This window comes from Bos indicus x Bos taurus, chromosome 16 (assembly GCF_003369695.1).
Source record: "Bos indicus x Bos taurus breed Angus x Brahman F1 hybrid chromosome 16, Bos_hybrid_MaternalHap_v2.0, whole genome shotgun sequence".
NCBI classification, from domain to species: Eukaryota; Metazoa; Chordata; class Mammalia; order Artiodactyla; family Bovidae; genus Bos; species Bos indicus x Bos taurus.
In genome coordinates this window covers 69,871,349-69,892,160 of record NC_040091.1, presented here as the reverse complement: position 1 = coordinate 69,892,160, position 20,812 = coordinate 69,871,349, and the positions used below count along the sequence as shown (strand labels likewise).

At 52.9% G+C, this 20,812-nt stretch overlaps 1 protein-coding gene and 1 non-coding gene across 2 annotated transcripts in view; one reads left to right on the top strand and one right to left on the bottom strand.

Annotated features, from left to right (window-relative positions):
• Positions 1 to 20,812, top strand: part of VASH2 (vasohibin 2) — a 41,068-nt gene that overhangs the window by 14,001 nt on the left and 6,255 nt on the right. Inside the window, exons 4-7 of the mRNA XM_027565636.1 lie at positions 115 to 171; positions 921 to 995; positions 8,413 to 8,794; positions 10,928 to 11,043. Of these exons, the coding sequence (XP_027421437.1) occupies positions 115 to 171; positions 921 to 995; positions 8,413 to 8,794; positions 10,928 to 11,043 (630 nt within the window). The remainder of the gene's footprint in view (positions 1 to 114; positions 172 to 920; positions 996 to 8,412; positions 8,795 to 10,927; positions 11,044 to 20,812) is intronic.
• Positions 9,981 to 10,053, bottom strand: TRNAG-UCC. The gene has a single exon. It is a non-coding gene; the product is annotated as a tRNA-Gly (tRNA).

Below are 20,812 nucleotides of genomic sequence, written 5' to 3'. Positions count from 1 at the left end.
ACCTAGAAAGCCCCAACTCCCTCATCCCTTCGAGACATCAAACATAGCTTCCTCTGTGGGATTACTGGGACCGTTGGAGTTTTCTGTCACTTTCCCTTTACATACTTCACACAGATACAATCATACAGGGACCCAGTTCTTTGAAATTAGGAAGATGAGACCACTGAGTGGGTAAGTGGTGCATGGTCTATGGACCAGGAGACTGTGCTTCTAAGAGCTGTCATCTTTCTCTCCCACTCTTGGTCCTTGATCCCAGTGCTCAAACATTCTGGCCCATAAGGGGTGAGGGTGGGGCTGCCCCAGGACCAGGTGAGACTGAGGTCTCAGCCACTCTGGACAGCCAAGCTCAGTGGTGGAGACTAACTCAGGGATGGGGGAGGCGTATGAAATTTGTTTTATGTGGCCTTTTTTACTTGCTTCCTTGTAACATCCCTTGTCCTGGGTTAGTGGGAGGGTACTGTGGATTAGGGGCACTAACCTCACAAAGGGTTTCCCAGGTGGCGCTGGTGGTAAAGAACCCACCTACCAATGCAGGAGACCCGGGTTCAATCCCTGGTTTGGGAAGATCCCCTGAAAGAGGGTATGGCAACCCACTCCAGTATTCTTGCCTGGAGAATCCCCATGGACGGAGAGAGGAGCCTGGTGGGTTACAGTCCTTGGGATCGCAAAGAGTCGGACATGACTGAAGTGACTTAGCATGCATGCACACAACCTCCCAAAACTACCTCTTGGAGAGAGGAGTGGAGAATTTAGGAATTTTAGTTCTGCCAAGTACTTTTCCATCCTCCTGCAAGGCCATTTCTCCCCTTTCCCTCTGTATTCCTGCATGCTGGGCCTAGCGTGGAGACTTGTGGGCTGACACACAGACCAACCGCATAATTAAAGGAACCTGAGATCCTTCCTTGTGCTCTACCCTACAGGTTAATGGAAACAGCGAAAGAAATGACTCGGGAGTCCCTGCCTATCAAATGCCTTGAAGCTGTCATCCTGGGCATGTATCCTTTAAGGGATGTGAGTTTAAATGTGCTCTGTAGATGGTAGCATCACTCTGGGCTGGTTGTGCCTTTCACATCCTAGGTCCTCAGAGATGATGCTGGTCATCTGCGTGGAGGAAACTGTCAAACTCCGCTGGTGCTTCTCTTGAACTTTCACCATCTGGACTTGAACCAAATCAGAGCTCGGCTGCTCGGCCATCTTCAGTGTAACCTGTGAGCTGAAGCCTGCTTCGAGGCTGGCTCCCAGGCCAGACCGCATTAGTTGCGAGGAGAAGTCTAGCTTCGGGGGGACTAGCGAGAGCGTGTGTCATTATTTTTTTGCATTTACCTGGCATTGCAACAGGAAGGACATGCCCATGGGATTACTCAAACCCATCTGCAGGAAGATTCTTAGCATGGACTGTGGAGGGGCAGTCCACCATGCGGACTGCCTGGTGGCAGTGTCCTGACCCTACAGGACATAAGGCTGAAACCAGGGTCTGGACGCTTCACACTTTCCATTCCGTTTTCCACTAGGCGCCTGGCTCCTCAGCCGGAGGGGAAATACGATCCAGAATAACCGTGATGACCCTTGACTTCTTAGTGGTGGCAGCAGTAGAACGTGATCTGGTAGAAAAGCAGAGAAATTCCCCATCCCGGGACGGACGGCTTGGGTGAACTGGCCAAGGGAACACAGCCAGACATGAGCTCGAGAGGTGGCCCCAGGTTAGGACAGTAGGTCCTTGAGTGCCGTGCTGAGAAGGGTGACTTTTTCCAAAGACAGTGAGCAGCCCTGCCGAAATCTCTGGAGCAGAGACAGGACACGATGAGCATGCACTCCAGAGAGACAGTTCTTGGGGCAGACAGAAGGGCAGCCGGGGAAGGTGAGACTGCATCTGCGACGCCAGTGAGGAGCCGTTCCCTCAGGGAGCTGTTCCCTTAGGGGGATGGCGGTGCTTGAACTGTGATCTTGGCCATGGGGATGGCTTTGAGGGGACAGTTTCAGAAGATCTCAGGGACTGAGAATTAGCCGGCGTTGATGCAGAAGGAAGTCCACGAGTACAGGTTTCTGGATGAGTCGACCATCTGTGGAAGATGGGCTGAAGGAAGGTGAGAGACTCGGGCGCAGACCTGAACTCAGACGTAGCCGTGAAGGTCGAGGAGGGGAGTTGGACGTGTCCTCAGCCCCACGCGGGGACTCATATGTGCGGAGCTAGAGGAGAGAGGCCATGACTCTGCATTTCTGGTTTGGCAAATTGAGTGATGGGATAGTAATGCCACCGTCCACGGGGAGGACTGACAGAGGAGGGTCAGAGTTACGGGGAGGTGAGTTCCGATTTGGACATGTTGAATTGGAGGTGCCTGTGGGGCATCGGGTCATGTATTAGACTGTGGCGCTCAGGAGGAGGGTCCTCGCTGGAAATAGAAACTTGCGGGCGGTGGGCGTTAGGGGTGGCCGTGGTTTCAAGGATGACATCCCAGGGTTTTCTGCTCTAGTTGGACACAAGGAGCCGTGACAGAGACTGAGGAGGGCAGTTAAGAGGAGTGGAAAGGAAACCAGGAGAGAGAGGAGACTCAGAAGTCAGCGGGAGGCTTAGGACTGGGGACGGGTCTGGTCCGTTTTCCTGGACCCCCTGGACATCTTCACGGGGAAAGGAACTTTGCCCCTCTCGTCTGCAGACCGCTGTCTGGCCGGATCTGAAACACGACTGTCCACAGGTGCCCAGGCTCGCGCCTGAAGATTGGGAACTTGAGTCTCGTGGAGGCCCTTGCCCACCCCTGCAAGTCATACCTCCCCGCTGCTCCCCACCCGGGAGATGGACACGTCTGGGAGCCCAGCAGGCAGGCAGGGGTGGGGGGTGGGGAACAGCAGATGGCTCCAGGCCCCACCCTTTTGAGGCAGGAGTCCACACAGCTCTTGGGCAGAGCCTCCTCTAAGTTTAATGGGCGAACAGTTGTCGGAGATTTGCTGGTGGTGGGTGAAGGAGCCCCTCGCCATGGGCGCCAGCTGCCTCCAGACCCTCTGCTGGTGGAGGTCGCGGGGCCCCTGGACGGAGGTCACCTGGCGTCACACGACAGTCCTGTACGCGGCAGTCTTGTCGCCTTGCAGTTGCATCAGTCCAAGTGGAAATTAGCTTAGGTTCCTGGAGTTGCTTAAACCCTCGGGGTTGGGGGGCTGTACCTGTGGCCAGCCCCAGGCCTGTCCGGATCAGAGGCAGCCTGTTCTGGCCCTCTTTTGTTCTTACCGTTATGTCATTTCGGAGAAGTGGAGGGAGGGTGGAGAAATACTGCCGAACTCAGGGAAATTTGACTCCTGCATAGACAAGAGACACAGAGCTGGATTCTAAAAGTGACAGCCTCTTTGTCTTTGCTCCGTCAGCATCCCTGTGGCCTGCTTTCCTCCCGGGCACAGCCAAGGGCGAACTCGGGTCATCCGTCTGCCTCCCACAGGTCCTTCCGCAGGTCCTGGAGGACGAGGGGTGCGTTGACAACTCTGAAACAGGTCGACTCGGCTGCTTCTTGGAACTCTGTGTCCATCAGCTTGTCCTTGTTTGACGTGAGCCGTGAGCGTTGGAACCCTGTGTCCGTCAGCTTGTCCTTATTTTCTCTTGTTTGACGTGAGCGCGGAGTTCAGGATTCATTCGTGAAAGGCCACTTCTTTTGATCTTGGTTTTGTGATCGTGCTGGAGAGAGAGAGCCTTGGGGATCATGGCACTTCTTTGGGGGGGCCCCATTGGCCCTGGTGGGGCTTAATACTGGAGCTCAAGTGCTAGGGTTTCTCCAGTAATAGCTGTATTACCAGAGGCAGGGTAGGCATCGCCCCAGCAGGCTGGGTGCTGGGCCGAACCTCCCTGGGCTGGGGGCACTGCTGCTCTCTTCCCAATTAAAGCTCAGGCTACTTCCCAGTCCTCATCCACACCTTCTAGTCCCCTCCCTCTCGGTTCACAGAGACTCCAGGTCCCATTGATTGCCGGAGTGATGGAGCAATTCTGAGTGAGTGATGACTCGTCACAGGATGGGCTAGTGGTCCCTCCGGTCACTCCCCACTCTCTCCTCCCCTTGACTGATTCTGCTTGTCCTGTAGGAATCCTGGTGTGGTCACACCGAGGCCCCTTCTCTGCTCTCCCTGAGGTGGCTGGGATTCCTCTCTCTCAGCACGGATCACATTGGGGTGGGTTTTTTCAGTTTTACTGAGATAAAATTGACTTAGAGCACTGTGTAAGTTTAAGATGTACACCGTAATGACTTGACATATATATTGCAAATGCAGGGTTTCTAAGCATTGTAGTGACATATTCATAACTTCAGTTCAGTCGCTCAGTCCTGTCTGACTCTTTGCGACCTCATGGACTGCGGCAGGCCAGGCTTCCCTGTCCATCACCAACTCCCAGAGCTTGCTCAAGCTCATGTTCATTGAGTCGGTGATGCCATCCAACCACCTCATCCTCTGTCGTCCCCTTCTCCTCCTGCCCTCAGTCTTTCCCAGCATCAGGGTCTTTTCTAATATGTCAGCCCTTCCCAACAGGTGGCCAAAGTATTGGAGCTTCAGCTTCAGCATCAGTCCTTCCGGTGAATATTCAGGACTGATTTCCTTTAGGATGGACTGGTTTACATTTACCATTTTTAACTTTACCGTTCAGTAGCGTGGAGGACATTCACGCTGTTATACGGCCATCACCGCTGTGCATCCCCACCACCGGCTCTTCCCAACTGAAATGCTAAGCCCATTAAACAGGGTCCCCTGTCCCCTAACAACCACCATCCTACTTTATGTCTCTATTAGAGTTCGACTCCTCCAGATACCTCATAAAGTTGAATCATACAGTATTTGTCCTTTTCTGACTGGTTTATTTCACATACACTAATTTCCTCAAGTTTCTTTCCTGTTGTAGCGTATGCTAGAATGTCCTTCCTTTTTAAGGCTGAGCTATTCCGTCGTATGTACATACCGCACATCGTTGATCCGTTCACAGCTTGAGTAGAGCTTTGGTTATCCCCACTTTGGGCTCTTGTGAAGAGCGCTGCTGTGACGTTGGTGCGCGAGTATCTGTTGGAGCCCTCGCTTTTGGTTCCCTTGGGTGCGTACCCCAAGTACAGTTGCGGGGTCAGACGGTAGTTCTGTGTTTAATGTGCTTGAGGAACTGCCGTGCTGACGGTATTGTGTCCCCCCCGCCCCCGGCCACACCGTGTAGCATGGGGATCTTCCCCAGCTGGGGATCAAACCCTTGCCCCTGGAAGGAGAAGCATGGAGTCTTAGCCACTGCTCCACCAGGGAAGCCCCCGTGTTGTGTCCATGTTGAGTCTGTCTCTCTGTCAGACTTTCAGGGAAGAGCTGTGTACTTCATCCTTGACTCCACAGCCCTACCTAGCAGTCTGGCTGGGATAGGAAGTAGTGTTTGTTACACTGACTTAACTGAGGAGTGCCCTTGTTCCAGCCCCAGAGAACTCGCCCCAGAAAGCAGGGAAGGATTTATGTAAGAGGACCCAGAAGGATGTGATTTCACTCCCTTACTGCCAGTTAACCTCACGTGATAAAGTGAAGAGAAAGCAGGTAACCATTTTTATAGAGAGGAGCCATCTGTGATTAAATTGAGGTCAGACGACAAGACTTCTTCTTTTTAAGGGTACCTGGATTAGCCCTATACCCTGTGCAGTCCTTTTTTTAAAAAAATTACTTTAATTTGAAAAATTTTAATATAATTTTAAAGGCTACTTTCCATTTACAGTTATTCCAGAATATTGGCTCCATTCCCAGTGCTGTACAGTACATTCTTGAGCTGGTCTTACACCCGACAGCTTGTTCCTCCCCACTTCCCATCCCTATGTTGTCCCTTCCCCCTACTGGTATCTACTAGTTTCTTCTCTGTACCTGTGAGTCTGGCTTCTTTTTTGTTATGTATACAGGTATGTTGTGGTTTTTGGATTCCACATGTAAGTGAGTGATATCCAGTGTTTGTCTTTCTCTGTCGAGTGCAGTCCTTTTAAGCGTAAGATGTATCCTCACAACGTAAGGTTCATCCTTTGAGCAAGCATTAACCAGACACTTCTGTGTGCTCGGCCTGTGGGAGGCCCAGGATGCAAAGTACAGCTCCTGCCCTCGTAAGATACAAACACACACACACAGTGCTGGGCGAATAAGCGCCAAGTGCGCTGGGAGCTCTTGCAGGGGATGCGGGGACTTCACCCACACTGAGGAAGGTCAGGGAAGGTATCACAACCAGGCACTGAGGCTCTTCCAGTCAGGGTGTGGCCTGTGTGAAAGCGAGAAAGTCCGTAGCATCCTTACCACTCATGATTCTTGGGAGACCCAAAAGATCTCTGCCAGGTTTAAATCCCTTGTGCTATAAGGCTGACCTGCAGGAAGCCAAAAAAGTTGTACTGAAATAGGGACATGAGGTCGTGTACAGTGGGTGTAGTGGTTTCTTTTTGAAAGTTTCGTAGGTCACTTTGGTCTCAGCTTTGAAATGTGTTTGTTGTTGTTCAGTCACTAAGTCCTTATGGACTGTAGCCCACCAGGCTCCTCTGTCCTCCACTGTCTCCCAGAGTTTGCTCAAATTCATGTCCGTTGAGTCGGTGATACTATAATCATCTCATCCTCTGCTCCCCACTTCTCCTTTTGCCTTTAATCTTTCCAAGCATCTGAGTCTTTTCCAATGAGTCAGATGTAGTCTAAAGGTCATTTAAGATTTTCAGTTATATTTGACCTCATATTCTGGGGGAATACATGTGCTGAGGGCAGTGGGCATAGATCTGTGGATTCTTTATGGTCTCAGGGTATATCCTGCAAAAATGTCACGGGTCGGGAATTCCCTGGCGGTCCGGGGGTTAGGACTCTGTGCTTTCGCTGCCAAGGGTGCTGGTTCAATTCCTGGTTGGGGAACTAAGATCCTGCAAGCTGTGCAGCCACAAAAAACCAAGTTATCATGGATCAGCTGTGGGTCAGCGTGTGGGGGAGATGAGACAGTACAGAGGATGGTGAGCAGGGGCTGAATCATGGTAGACTTTGGGAGGGATTTGGACTAAGTCCTGGAGAAGTGAGAGACACTGAAAACCTAAGTAAAAGAATGAGATGTGCTGCATTTTGGCTTCAATAGATCATTCTGGCCGCCGTGTAGAAAGTGAATTGGAGCAGAGATAAGAAACGGTGAAGACAAGTTCCCAGAGAGTAGAGAACTGAACCCGCTTAGCAAGTATTAATACTTACCGTGCACAAGCCAGCTTCCTAGGTGGCACCACTGGTAAAGAACCCGCCTGCCAGTGCAGGTAGATGTAACAGACACGGGTTTGATCCTTGGGTTGGGAAGATCCCCTGGAAGAGGGCACAGCAACCACTCCAGTATTCTTGCCTGGAGAATCCCATGGACAGAGGAGCCAAGCAGGCTACGGTCCGTGGGGTGGCAAAGAGTCAGACATGACTGAAGCGACTTAGCGTGCATGCATGCACCAAGCCACCATGTTAAGAGCCTGGCTTGTTACTTACTTCAGCAAAGCCTGGTGACACCAGCAAAGCCTGGTGACACCAGACACAACAGAGTGTATCTGGATTTTTAGTGTCTCTCTTCAGAAGAGCTGGATCTGTGAGTCACCATAGCCACACCAGGACCGTCCAGAGACTCAGATATAGACCTGAGGAGGTGGTGCCTCTTGTCCAGTGTTGCAGCGTTTGGAGTCTGTGGGGCAGTTACTTGAAGTTGTGCGCTGTGGAGTTGCTGAGCCCAAACTGAGTTAGCAGAGACTGGATGGCTCGACCCCAGTGAGCCAGTCTGTGGAGAGGGCTGAGCTGTGTCACCAAGTGGTCTGGGGACTGAGGGGAGCCCGGGGGTCGGGTGTTGCAGGCAGCTGTCCGGTGGTACCCGATGCTGCTGGCATGGGTGTGCCAGGGCCAGTGAGAGGAGCAGGCGAGGTGCAGGTGTGACGCATCCTGACACCATCCTGTCCCTTCCCTTTCCGTCAGCTGGTCTGTGTCTTTTCCGTCGCCACTGCCTTGCCTTGACTCTGGTCATCATTTCTCCCCGCACCGTCGCAGAGGCCTTCGATTCCTGGTCTGCCCCACATACCCAAATCAGAATTAATGACTGAGAACATCATTCCAGTGGCATAAGCTGACTTTTAATAGCTCGTCATGCCCTGTAGAGCACCAGGTAAAGAAAAAGTACCTTGTGATGGTTGAGCTTCTATTATTTAATTACTAAAGAAGAAAGGAAGTCTTCACTCTTGGTCCCATAAAATTTGGTTTGATGTGCAGCAGATAGCAGGTATCTCAAAGATAGGGAGTGAATCCTTTATAAGAGGATTGATCTGGAAAGATGAGGTCTGGGTCTGCTCAGAGGCAGAGGAGTGGATCCCCTGGCCGTGTGGTCCACTTCCCCTTCCTGGGAGTGCAAGTTCTGGTATCTTCAAGGCCTCTTTTCTCTTCCTTGACTCAGATTGTCTTAAGATACTTAACGAATGGACAGCCTTCCATCGAGCGATTCCCCATCAGCTTTAAAACCTACTTCTCAGGAAATTACTTTCACCATGTTGTGCTGGGGATTTACTGCAATGGCCGCTATGGCTCGCTGGGCATGAGCCGAAGGGCTGAGCTGATGGACAAGCCATTGACCTTTCGGACTCTGAGTGACCTCATCTTTGACTTCGAAGACTCCTACAAGAAGTATCTTCACACAGTCAAGAAGGTCAAGATCGGACTGTATGTCCCTCATGAGCCTCATAGCTTCCAGCCCATCGAGTGGAAGCAGCTGGTCCTCAATGTCTCAAAAATGTTGAGGGCTGACATAAGGAAGGAGCTGGAGAAATATGCCAGGGACATGAGGATGAAGGTCAGTGCAAGGAAGGCAGATAAGGGATGCAAGACCCTTCTTTCATTTTCCCTCTCTCTGTCTCTCTCTCTCTCTTGCCATGTGCCCTGTGTTTCTGAGATGGCCAACAGTTTCTCGAGGTTATCTTGTTTATTAGCCACCTTTTAAATAATTTTGGGGACTTCCATGACAGTCCAGTGGTTAAGACTTCAAGCTTCCACTGCAGAGAGCACAAGTTCAATTCCTGGTCAGGGAACTAAAATTCCACATGCCACGTGGTGTGGCCAAAAAATAATAATAATAAAAAGTTTGTAAAGGATTTTGTAAGGCGATTTCAGAGAAAAAGAGAGCGAGCCCAGCAGTCAGGCAAAAGGAAATTTATTAGAGGGAAAAGAGAAGGTGACTGGCTCTTAAGGAGAACCAGCGTTCTCCCTTTCTGATGGAGTCCTCCTTATACCCCACCAGTGAAAAATTCTCTGAAGGGGTGGTCGCATAGCCGGAGGTCTGGAACCTGGTGGTCTCGTAGCTTTGAGAAGATAGGCGCCCGTGAGATAACAGGATGCCATTTGGGCAATTGGTCAGTCTCACAGATCACTGTGATTTTTTCTCGTAGCTTTGAGAAGATAGGCGCCCGTGAGATAACAGGATGCCATTTGGGCAATTGGTCAGTCTCACAGATCACTGTGATTTATTCTTTGTTTGCCAGGTCGACATAACGAGCCGTCTAATCAATGAGACCCCAAGTGGGCCCTATCAGATCTGATTTTTGACATGGACACTTTAAGTTTCTTTGCATTTACTACTTTAAAAACCAGACCTAAAGTCCATGTGGGTGTTGCAGCTGAAGCAAAGTCATGTTTTATACTGAGTCATGTTTTATCTCTGGTTTGCTTTGTGAGTTGTAAAGCCCTTGGCATAAAATTCTGACCTGGTGTCATAGTAGCAAACAAAGGAGCACACATCCTGCCGTAGTTTTCATAAACGACTGCGTCACTGCCAAGGGGACAGGATGCCTGCTTGTCCTTCCCCTCCAGGGCTTGTGGAGTCACTGAGGGCTGTGTCTACACCGAGGCCAACAGGAGAAAGTGATTATGCCGAATTTAGGCTTGGTTGTGGTTAGCACCTGGAGACTTGTCATCTTCACTTGGTAGTACTTGGAATGGGGATTTTTTTTTTCTACCCACACCATGAACTTGTGGGATCTTAGTTCCCTGACCAGGGATCGAACCTGGGCCCACTGCAGTGGAAGTGTGGGGTCCTGACCACTGGACCACCCGGGAATTCCCTGGAATGGAGATCCTTGATCCTTTGAACCCACTCTGCATGCGTGTGGGCTTCCTGGGTGGTACTAGCGACTAAGAACCTGCCTGCCAATGCAGGAGATGTCAGAGACGCAAGAGAAGAGGGTTCGATCCCTGGAGGAGGGCACGGCAACCCACTCCAGTATTCTTGCCTGGAGAATCCCATGGACATAGGAGCCTGGTGGGCTACTGTCCATAGGGTCGCAAAGAGTCAGACACGACTGAAGTGACTTAGCACGCATGCATATGTGCGTGTGTGTGGGGGGAAGGATCCAGGGAAGAACAAACTGGCTTCTGGGGCAACATGGATGGGACTTTGTCTTCCCAAGAGGGGAATTTACTGAACAACCAAACAGCCCCAGGAGGCTGAGGCACTGGGCTGTCAGTTAAGGGGGAGGGGGCACAGGGTCATCATGCCATCCTCTGAGCAGTGGCCCCTCTGCTTCTTGTGGTGACCTTGTGACATCAGGTCAGAATTTTACGCCCAAGGGCTTTGCAACTCACAAAGCAAACCAGAGATAAAACATGACTCCGTATAATCTGATAAATTATACAGCAGGGTGACCCACTCATCCTGGTTTTTCTTTTTTTAACTTTTTTATAATTTCATTATTTATTTCTTTATTTTTGGTCATGCTGAGTCTTGGTTGCTGCACTCCAGCTTTCTCTAGTTGCAGCAAGGTGCCTCATGAGAGAGGCACCTGGGTGGCTCAGCCCTCCTCCCGGAAGTCTTCCAGCCCAGGGCCTTGGGCAGCATGGGATGACGAGGGGCGGGGCTGAGATGCTGGGCTTTAGGAAGGCACGGGGAGGGTCCGTGGGGAGCCAGCGCAGTGACTCCTCCTATCTCTTCCAGATCCTGAAACCTGCAAGTGCCCACTCTCCAACCCAAGTGAGAAGCCGGGGGAAATCCCTGTCCCCCCGCAGAAGGCAGGCGAGCCCCCCGAGACGGCTTGGCAGGCGAGACAAGTCGTAAGTAGTATCCTCCCCTCCCCCCACCACTCCCCAGTTCAAGGCCCAGCACATACACTCGTGGGGTTGTCCTGGGCTTGGCATTCGAACCAAATGGTGATCTCCATGAGATGGGCCTCTTGCGTGGGGGACATCTCTGACGGCAAAGGTCCCCCATGCACGTCACCCCCCCAGTGCTCTTACCCTCCTGACGGTCAGATGTAGACACGGCTGGAGAGATAAGCCCCAGACGCTGCGAGGTGGAGAAGAGCCTGGAAGGAGCCCTGGCCTTAGAGTTAGGAAGCCTGGGTCTGGAGTCAGCTCAGCTGCTTAGGGAGCTGTGGGGCCTTAGAAGTGTTGTGCAACCTTTCTGGGCTCACGTTCTCTCACCCCAAAAATGAGACCGTTAGAAGGGATGAACTTGCCTGTTACTAGAACCTTAGCCCTCTGTGCCCAGTAGAAAGTGCAGTTGCGCTCCGTGGATGGTGGCATCAGAAACAGTGCTTGGCCTCTCCTCTCTCCTTGGCTGGCTGTACCCTCCTCTGTTTTAGCCTTGAAGCTGGTGACTCCTTGCCTCCTTCTTAGATCAAAGTGATCCACTTCAGAAATGACAGTTGGAGATGCTGAGGCTGCCCAAAGTAGCCAGTGGTAATCCCCTGGCAAATACGTGGGCCATAAATACGCTGGGAAAAAAAATACTGCCTTGATGAATACCAGCGGCCTGCTGTGTCTGACACACGGGTTCTCACCGTGCAGGCGGCCCAGGGGTGCAGGGCACGGGGGTCCCGGTGCGTCCGCGCGTTCGCCTTGCAGCCTGGGCAAGTGCTCGGGGGCGTCTTCGTTTCCTTGTGCGTCAAAGAGGATCAGAATCTTTTCTTGCCTATCTCACAAGGTGCTGTAAGCTCAGGTTAGAAGATGTGTAAGAGCGATCTGTGGATGGTGAGCTGTGTACACAGCATGTTGTTATTGTCACAGCATTCCTGTAGTGGGAGGAGAGAGTGTTTCACAGTTTTCCTTTTCAGAGGAAGGAACCAGGGCACAGAAGATCTTGTGCTGTGTCGTGTAGTTAGCCAGCGACAGAACTGGGGCTAGAACCCAGGCCTCCTGACTCTGGGAAGGTGGTGGGGGAGGAGAGGACAGGATGAAGTATTGTCATTTCCAGGGAAGATTTCCCGTTCATCTCTGTTCCGCCTCCCACTGCCAGTCCCAGGCTTCTGCACCAACAGCCAGGAAGGTCTTGGGACTGGAGCCCAGGGTTTGAAAGGGGAGGAATGACCAACTGGGAGGGTTGGGTGCTCCTATAACTGAAGGTCAGAGTGGTTTCTTTTTTCTTTTTCTAAAAAGTTTTAATTGGAGGATAATTGCTTTACAGTATTGTGTTGGCTACTGCCATGCAACAACCTGAATCAGCCATAAGTATATGTCCCCTTCTTCTTGAACCTTCCCCCTCACCCCCTTCCCACCCCATCCCACCCCTCTGAGTTGTGCGACACGTTGAACTCCCTGTGTTATGCAGTAACTCCCTGTGGTTTCAACATAGGTTTGTCCTTTTAGGGAGCAGGGTGGCTTTAGACCTGTCGTACATGGCCTCTGACCCTATTCCTGCCCCTAATGCTGGGCAGCACCCTTGATCCTGATGCTCACCTGTCTGTCCTCTCTGATTCAAGCAGCCATTCATTACTGTCACTGAACAAAGCAGCTGTGGTCTCAGAAGACTATGGACCTGGAAGCCTTTCCCAGAGGGTCATTGGGCAGAGTGTAAGGGGCCCCGCCCGAAATGGGAATCTATTTGGTGAGCCCTGGAGTCGGGGAGGGTAGCCTTTAATCTGCTTGGTTATGCTTACTGCCCGCGGAGGCCTGAGTCCTCTCCTGAGGAGCTCTCAACTCTTCAGCAAACGTTGCATGGTCCATAAAGCCTTGCTCTCCCCTCGAGACTCTGGTATCCAGGGCCCAGGAAACCCTAGGCATTGTGTCTGATTGGATTTTTGCACAGGATGGCCATCGTTGGTTTTTAAGGCAATTCCTGTTGGGGTCATTTTACTTGGATCCACAGGAGCTTTGCAGTCCAAGGCAGGTTACGTTTTTAACTGCAAAAAGTTACCGTGATTGCCCAGGGATGGTAAAGCCCCTACGATCTTAGAAGCTGGTTATAGAAACAAAAGTTGGAATGACAAGCGGCTGGTGATGGTCATGGTGTTGGTGCTGGTTTGAGTGGAGGAAGAAGGGAGTTTGAATTTGGACCATGGGCTTTGAGGTGCTTCTTAGACATAGGAGGTGGGGGTTAGCGGGAATGTCATAGAAGTTGCTGAAAATGCAGATGTGGAGTTCAAGGGTGTTGGGGAATAGAGATCCTGCTTTTAGAGCCATCTACTCGGAAGGGACAGTTGAAACAACAGCTGGATCAGTTTGCCAGGAAAGAAAGGAGAAAGAGAGCGGAAAAGAAGAAGTCATGTCAGGGTCCTGAGTGTGCGAGAAGTGCCAGCATAGGAGATGAGGAAGAAATAGAGAGTGGGAGAAAGGGCCAGCATGAAGGCATCCGCCTGTGCGCACCGAGGATAGCGCGGAAGGGCTTAGGGGCGCTGAGGAGGCGGAAGGTGACACCGTGTATCACGTGGCTCTGATGCTGCTGTGAGGGAGCCCGAGTCATCTGGTGCGAGTGGGGAAGAGTCTTATCAGTACAGGGTGGAAAATGGGCACACGGGGCCTGGCTGAGGAGAGATGGAAGCGTCGTATAACCCTGTTCACAAGGGCCTCCCTGTGGCTCAGACAGTAAAGAATCTGCTTGCAATGCAGGAGACCCTGGTTCTATCCTTGGGTCGGGAAGATCCCATGGAGAAGGGAATGGCTACCTCACTCCCAGTATCCTTGTCTGGAGAATTCCATGGACAGGCTCCTCTGTCCATGGGGTTGCAAAGACTCGGACATGAGTGAGCGACTTTCACTTTAACGCTTGAGCACTAGGAGGAGGGCTTGTTAACACAGATTGCCTGGCCCCTCCTCCAGTGGTTCTGATGCAGCAGATCTGGGCCGGTGCCTGAGAAGGGGCCCTTCTAACGAGTCCCCGGTGATCCTGGTGCTGCTGGTCTAGGGATGCCACCTGGACAGCCAGCGTCTGGTCAGTTATTGTGGGAGAACCAGTTTGGGGCTTGACCTTCAAAAAATAACAGAACGTCAAGTCTCGAAGGTCCTGGGTCTGCTGAGAGGGGCAGATGAGGCCATCGAGCGTGGATCAGGGACTCAGCCCTGCCTAGTCCTTCCTGGGCCCCTGGGTAATGAGGTTGCTGTTGTGAAGTCAGAGGGTGTGGCCCTGGCGTGGCCCTGTGGTTGGGCCCCACTGAAGTCACCCTGGGAGGAACCCGATGGGTCCTTCTCCTGGGGGCCAGAGAGAGAAGTCCCGACCTCAGTCATCGCCCAGGCCGTGCCCCTGCCCTCATCTCTGGCCACTCTGTCACGCAGCCAAGGCAAGCGAGCATGCCGGTGCCTGCAGCGGACAGCTGTTAGATTGCCACGGATGTGAGTGCACAGCCACCCTCCAGTGTCAGGGCCCCCTGCCCTCCCCTGACTGCCCTCCCGAGGCATGGGAGTCGGCCTGGGAATGGGGAGGAAGACTGGGGAGAGGGCAGTAGTCACCGAGAGATCAGGAAGGAAGACCTGCGGGGAAGTGTGGTTCAAGTCCATCACCCCCCTTCATTCCCTGAACTGGTCCTAGCTCCAGCCAGGCAGGCCCAGGAGCACAGAGGTGATGGCTCTTGGTTCAGTGTAAATGTAGACTTTTCCAAAATGATGAAGAGGGGCTGCAACCAGGCCCCGGATCCCCTCAGACTCATGACCCCTCCTGGCACCCCTTCTCCTGGGCCGGGCCCTGACTCCCAGGGGTCTTCATAAACTCTTCCCTAGGGCCAGAATTTGGGGAGTGGTGGTTCTGGCCCACAGCAGGATCAGGTGGCCTTGGTTGCTTGACCAGCCAGGGAGCCCAGGCGGCTTGTGGATTCCCGTGGACACTCTGATGTGAGCAAGTCCAGTAAGACCATGGTGATTCTTGGTGGTGGAAGCTCCCGCTGCTGCTTTTCTCTGCTCCCAGGGATTGGAGGCCAGGAGAGGATCTGGGGGGCAAGTGTCTTGGCTAGAGTTTCACAGTGGAGGGGGCATTACAAGGGCTTCCCACGTAGTGCTGGTGGTAAAGAACCTGCCTGCCTGCGCAGGTGACTTGAGAGAGAGACACGGGTTTGATCCTTAGGTCGGGAAGATCTCCTGGAGGAGGGCACGTCAACCCACTCCAGTATTCTTGCCAGGAGAATCCTATGGACAGAGGAACCTGGCGGGCTACCATCCATGGAGTCTCAAAGAGTCGGACATGACTGAAGCGACTTAGCACACAGGCACAGAGACGTTACAAGGATGGCAGCGTCTCTTCCACGGTTCCTCCTTAATCCTGACTTCCGGATTGCAGGGCGGGATGAGGAATGACAGGGGCCCCCATGCAAGAAGAGAGGGAAGAGAGATGCAGGAGATGAGAGTAACATGAAGGCTGCGGGAGGTGGGGACCACGAGGCGCACCGAGCACCAAGCTCCTCCCTCCCTCTCCAGATCCCAGCTTCCGTCACTGCAACAGACTGGGGTCCAGGACAGCCTGGTTCCTAGAGGTGTGTCTGGAGTAAAGCAGCTTCCCAGCCTCTACCCATGGCCTTCCCCAAGCAGGCTTTTCTCCAGGTAATATGGCTTTTGGGCGAGGAAATGAGAAAGTGACAAATGTAGTTACGATCCAGCAACTCCATCAAACTTCAGACCTCTTAGTGTGTAGCATGATCGGGACCAGAAAGGGTTTGGTGACTGTTCAGTTCAGTTCAGTGCAGTCGCTCAGTCGTGTCCGACTCCTTGCGACCCCATGAATCACAAAACGCCAGGCCTCCCTGTCTTATCACCAACTCCTGGAGTTCATTCAACTCATGTCCATCAAGTCGGTGATGCCACCCAGCCATCTCATCCTCTGTCATCCCCTTCTCCTCCTGCCCCCAATCCCTCCCAGCATCAGGGTCTTTTCCAGTGAGTCAATTCTTCGCACGAGGTGGCCAAAGTATTGGAGTTTCAGCTTTAGTATCAGTCCTTCCAATGAACACCCAGGACTGAGCTCCTTTAGGATGGACTGGTTGGATCTCCTTGCAGTCCAAGGGACTCTCAAGAGTCTTCTCCAACACCACAGTTCAAAAGCATCAATTCTTCGGCACTCAGCTTTCTTCACAGTCCAACTCTCACATCCATACATGACCACAGGAAAAACCATAGCCTTGACTAGACGGACCTTTGTTGGCAAAGTAATGTCTCAGCTGGTGATTCTTACTATGTTGTTATTTCAGCATTACTTAAGGCCGCCAAGTCATTTCTAAATGTGGCGGGTGCCGCCGTGAAGCTGGGGAGTGGCCTCAAGAGGGGAGAGTTACCATAACAGCCAAGAGGCTCCTCAGCTGTGGGGTCCCAGCCCCTGTCTGTGCGTGTGGATAATTTTAGTGGTTTTATGTCCCCCGGTACCCCCCCACTTGCAGCTGGGGCTCCTACCAGCTCTGCATTCCTCGCCATTTTTGCACTTGTCTGAATAATCCTTCTCGAAAGGAGCATCAGTGTCACTGGGTTGTCAAGACAGTCAGCTGAGTGGGAGGGCAGACGGCAGTGACTGTTGGTGTCTGCTGAGACAGAGCTCCTTCAAGAGAGAAACAGGGACTCCCACCCCTTCCCCTCCGCCCAACAGTCCTTCCACCTCCTCTCTGCTCCTCTGGGACTGTTTAAAGAACCTTCCACACTGAACAGTCAGGTTGTTTCCTGTGGTTCGTAAACAGATAGAGCTTGCTATGTGCATGGAAAAGGCCTTCTGTGAACTTAAAACCAGCTCCTTGAGGACAGTGGGCCTCAGGCTCACTGAGATTCTCAACAGGGGCCAGGGCGCCCCCGGGGGAGAAGGGTTAGAAGTGCAGCGGAAGGGGAGGGTTTATAACGATGCTGCTGCCCATGAGTGCCTGGGGGCCCAGAGGGTGAATGTCCTGCCAAGCTTAGGACCATTTCCGCCCCCCAATAAAAAACCAATCCACCACTGACAACCCCGAATGCCCCATGGAGTCCTCTCCATCTCTGACAGTCCCCAGGTCTCGACTTCCTGATCCATGGCCTGAACCTGAGAGAGAGGTGGTGAGTCGACAGTGGTTTTCTGGCTGGGCTGTGTGTGTTCCCATGAAGGCAGCTCCTGCCAATTCGAGTGACCCCAAGAACATTCTGAACTGGGGCAAGAGTCCCTCAGGGTCCATGGGAACACCTTCTCTCCCCATCTGGCTTCTTTGCTCCCTCGGTCTCTTCCCCTCTCTTCTTTGCTGCTCATGACTTTTTCTTCCCTTTGTCTTCCTCTTTGATTTCCATTCTTTGTCATCCATCTCGAGGGCGGTCCGCGGCTCCGATGGGCTCTGCTCGCCCGTGGAGACCCTCAGGGTCACAAAGGTTCCTCAGCCCAGTGAGGTCTCCTTGCACTGCTGGGCCACAGATGAGGAAACTTGCCCCGTTCAGTTGCCAGGCTCATGAAGGCGCCTCCAGGCGACGGGGCTGGGGGGCCCTAAGTCATTTCTAAGTGAAGTCATAATGAAGTCAGAGAGCAGTGATTCGGGTCCTTGGTCTAACCACATGGAAGATATTTTGAATGGGCCCCAAGAAGTCATTCTCTTTAGATCCCAAGTGAGGAAATCTCCCTGGGCAGGGGTGGGTGGGGGGGTTGTGGTTGGAAAGGGGGAAATTTCCTTCACATGGAATGTAGAGGAGACACAGAGAGGGAGAGAGAACTAGGAAGGTTATGGAGGGAGAAGTCAAACCTCCTGAATGAGGTGGGGTTTCTTCCCTGGTGCCCAGAGAAGGAAGTTTCCAACTCAGAGGCCCACCCTGCTTCATCCCCTGGGGGATTTCATGGTGGTCCAGGGTGCCCGGAGATGCTTGAACAAACCAAAATGAAGTGACGGGCCTTATCAAGAAAGACCACCTCTGGCAAAGTGAGCCAAGAGCCTCCAGAGCTGATGATTGAAGATAGTCACACAGGGCTGGGGTTCCTCGGGGGCTCTCCGCTGCAGTAAGGAGAGGTGAGAGCCGGGAAGCCATGCCTGGGACTCTCAGCGGCCTTGGCTCCTGATCTCCGGCCAGAGCCTCCTGCCTGGGGAGGGCTTGAAAGAACAGGGAGCTGGAGCTCTCTCCAGAGCCACATCCCTCTTGGCTCAGGCTTGTCTGGTCACAAGCAGCCTCAGCTGTCTCCCCTGTCAGCTGCCAGCAGTGGTGCCTGTGGTCCTGGGAAGTGAGGAATGTCAGAAGCAGGGTGGGCTTTGAATGAAGGTGACAGGTGGGAGGGAGCCCCCCTCAGTGTTCCTCCCTGAGGCGTGCAGGCCATGAGTCCTAGATCGAGTCTGGCCTGGCCTGACTCCTGCCCAGCTAGACAGGAGCGGAGGGCCTTGGGTTTCCCTGAACTTGTGAATGCTGGGCTGATGCCACCCCTGATTTAATCTGTTCCACCCCCTTAACATGGAGGAGAAAACGGCAACCCACTCCAGTCCTCGTGCCTGGAAAATCACACGAACAGAGAAAGCTGGCAGGCTGTAGTCCCTGGGGTCGCAAAAGAGCTGGACACGACTGAGCGCGCGCATGCGCGTGCACACACACACACACACACACACACACACACACCCTTAACACCAAGGACTGAAAGATTTAATGTTGCACTGTTGCGATACATCCATTTATAGAGTCCAGAGACTGTGGAGAGTACAGCTAAACTCGTCCTTGTGAATGTGCAGTGTGTGAGGGTGTCACCTGTGAACACGGGCCTGTGCACGTGTGTGAGGGGTTGTGACCTCAAGGGAGGCAGGAGCAAGAAGCCTTAGCAGCCTGACTGGGGGCCTGTGTGTCCCCGTCAGGGAGCCCGGAACTGGGCTTAGCTGGGCCGCGTCCCTGAGGTGTCTCACACCTGCAGGGGAGAAGGAAGGGGTGCATTTCCATTAGAAGAGGAAGAATGGATTTTGGCTCTACTGACCAGCCATCTGTTTGGGTAACCCCAAGACCTGCAAGGCATGTGGCACAGTCTAAGTGTGTTGGTTTCTCAGTTGTGTCTGACTCTGCCACTCCATGGACTGTGGCCGCCAGGCTCCTCTGTCCATGGGATTCTCCAGGCAAGAATACGGTGTGGGTTGCCATTCCCTTCTCCAGAGATCTTCCCAAGCCAGGGAGCGAACCTGGGTCTTCTGCTTTGCAGGCAGATTCTTTACCATCTGAACCACCAGGGAAGCCCAAGTGTCACTTAGTAAATTCTTGTGAATGAGTAAGTGGTGCCCAAGTTCCAGGAGCCCTGCTGGCCGACTGCCCTTCAGGCCGTCTGACCCATCCTGCCCAGTGACGGCTTGGGGGCTAGGGGTGCGAGGAGAGGAGACGCCTCAGACAAAGCCCTTGTCCCAGGGACAGGGAGGGACCTGGGTGGTTTAGGGGGAACCCTCTAGGCTTTTTCTCCACTTACTGCCTCTTTCCTGAAGTCCGGTCTCACACAGACACACCAACTCGTTCAGCCCCAGGTTGGGCTGTCACCCCCCTTGCATCCTCAGTGTTCTCCATCGTTTTCTGATTCCGAGGCTTCTTGTGGCTTCCCTGTTGCTAACGTCCAGTCTAGCCGAGCTCTTCCTTGGCCCTGAGGCTGCCCCAGGTGGCGCACATAGGAGATGGTTCACTGTCTAGGTGCAGTTAGCCCGTACTAGGGTATGTGGTGAATATCAGTGGCACCTCCCACAAAACACTTTCTCTATGGAACCGTGAGCCTGTCCTCCCCAGGCCCCCTCCCGCTCTGCAGAGCTCCGCTGCGCTGGCTCCGGGACCAGGCCATCAGGCAGTTAGCCTGGTTCACACTTGGATACATTGACATGACAACAGTGAGGCTGGGACAGTCCATTTTTGTGCGGAGAGAAGTGCCCCCTCCTTCCTTCCACAAAGTGCATCAAAGGAAACCTGAAGTCCCTACCCCACGTCCCCTAAAATAGAAGGCGCCCGAGAGCTTTTCAGAGGGAAAGGCTTCCTTGTTTGGACTAGGGAAGGATTTGGAGAAATACATTGTTCTAAAATAATAACCCTGGATCCGATGTGCAAGGTTCTGGGCAAGTGCAGACCCAGCTGAATCATCGTCCTGAGGCTTGTGTTTCTTAAAAATAACCCCCCTTGCAATACTCTAATTATAGCTGGGGGAGCACTTGGAAGGGCCTCTCCACAATAGCTCCCCCAGCTTTGGCCCTGAGACGAGCTGGCGAGGACTGAGCCGTTATTTCTGGCTGGGCTCCCAGGCAGGTGGCATGCTGCGATAACCCACTTCTGCCCTTCGCCAGGCCAGGAAATTCAGCCAGTGTTGCCATGAAAGAAGAGGGTTTCACCTTGCAGACAGTTCGCCAGGAATCTCAGTTGAACTCATTTTCTGCCAGTGTTGTTGTTCAGTCACTCAGTTGTGTCCAACTCTCTGTGACCCCATGGACAGTACACGCCAGGCTTCCCTGTCCTTCACCAACTCCCAGAGTTTACTCAAACTCACGTCCATTGAGTCGGTGATGCCATCCAACAATCTCATCCTCTGTCGTCTCCTTCTCCTCCCACCTTCAATCTTTCCCAGCATCAGGGTCTTTTCCAATGAGTCAGTTCTTCGCATCAGGTGGCCAGAGTATTGGAGCTTCAGCTTCAGCATCCATCCTTCCAATGAATATCCAGGGTTGATTTTGTTTAGGACTGACTGGTTTGATCTCCTTGG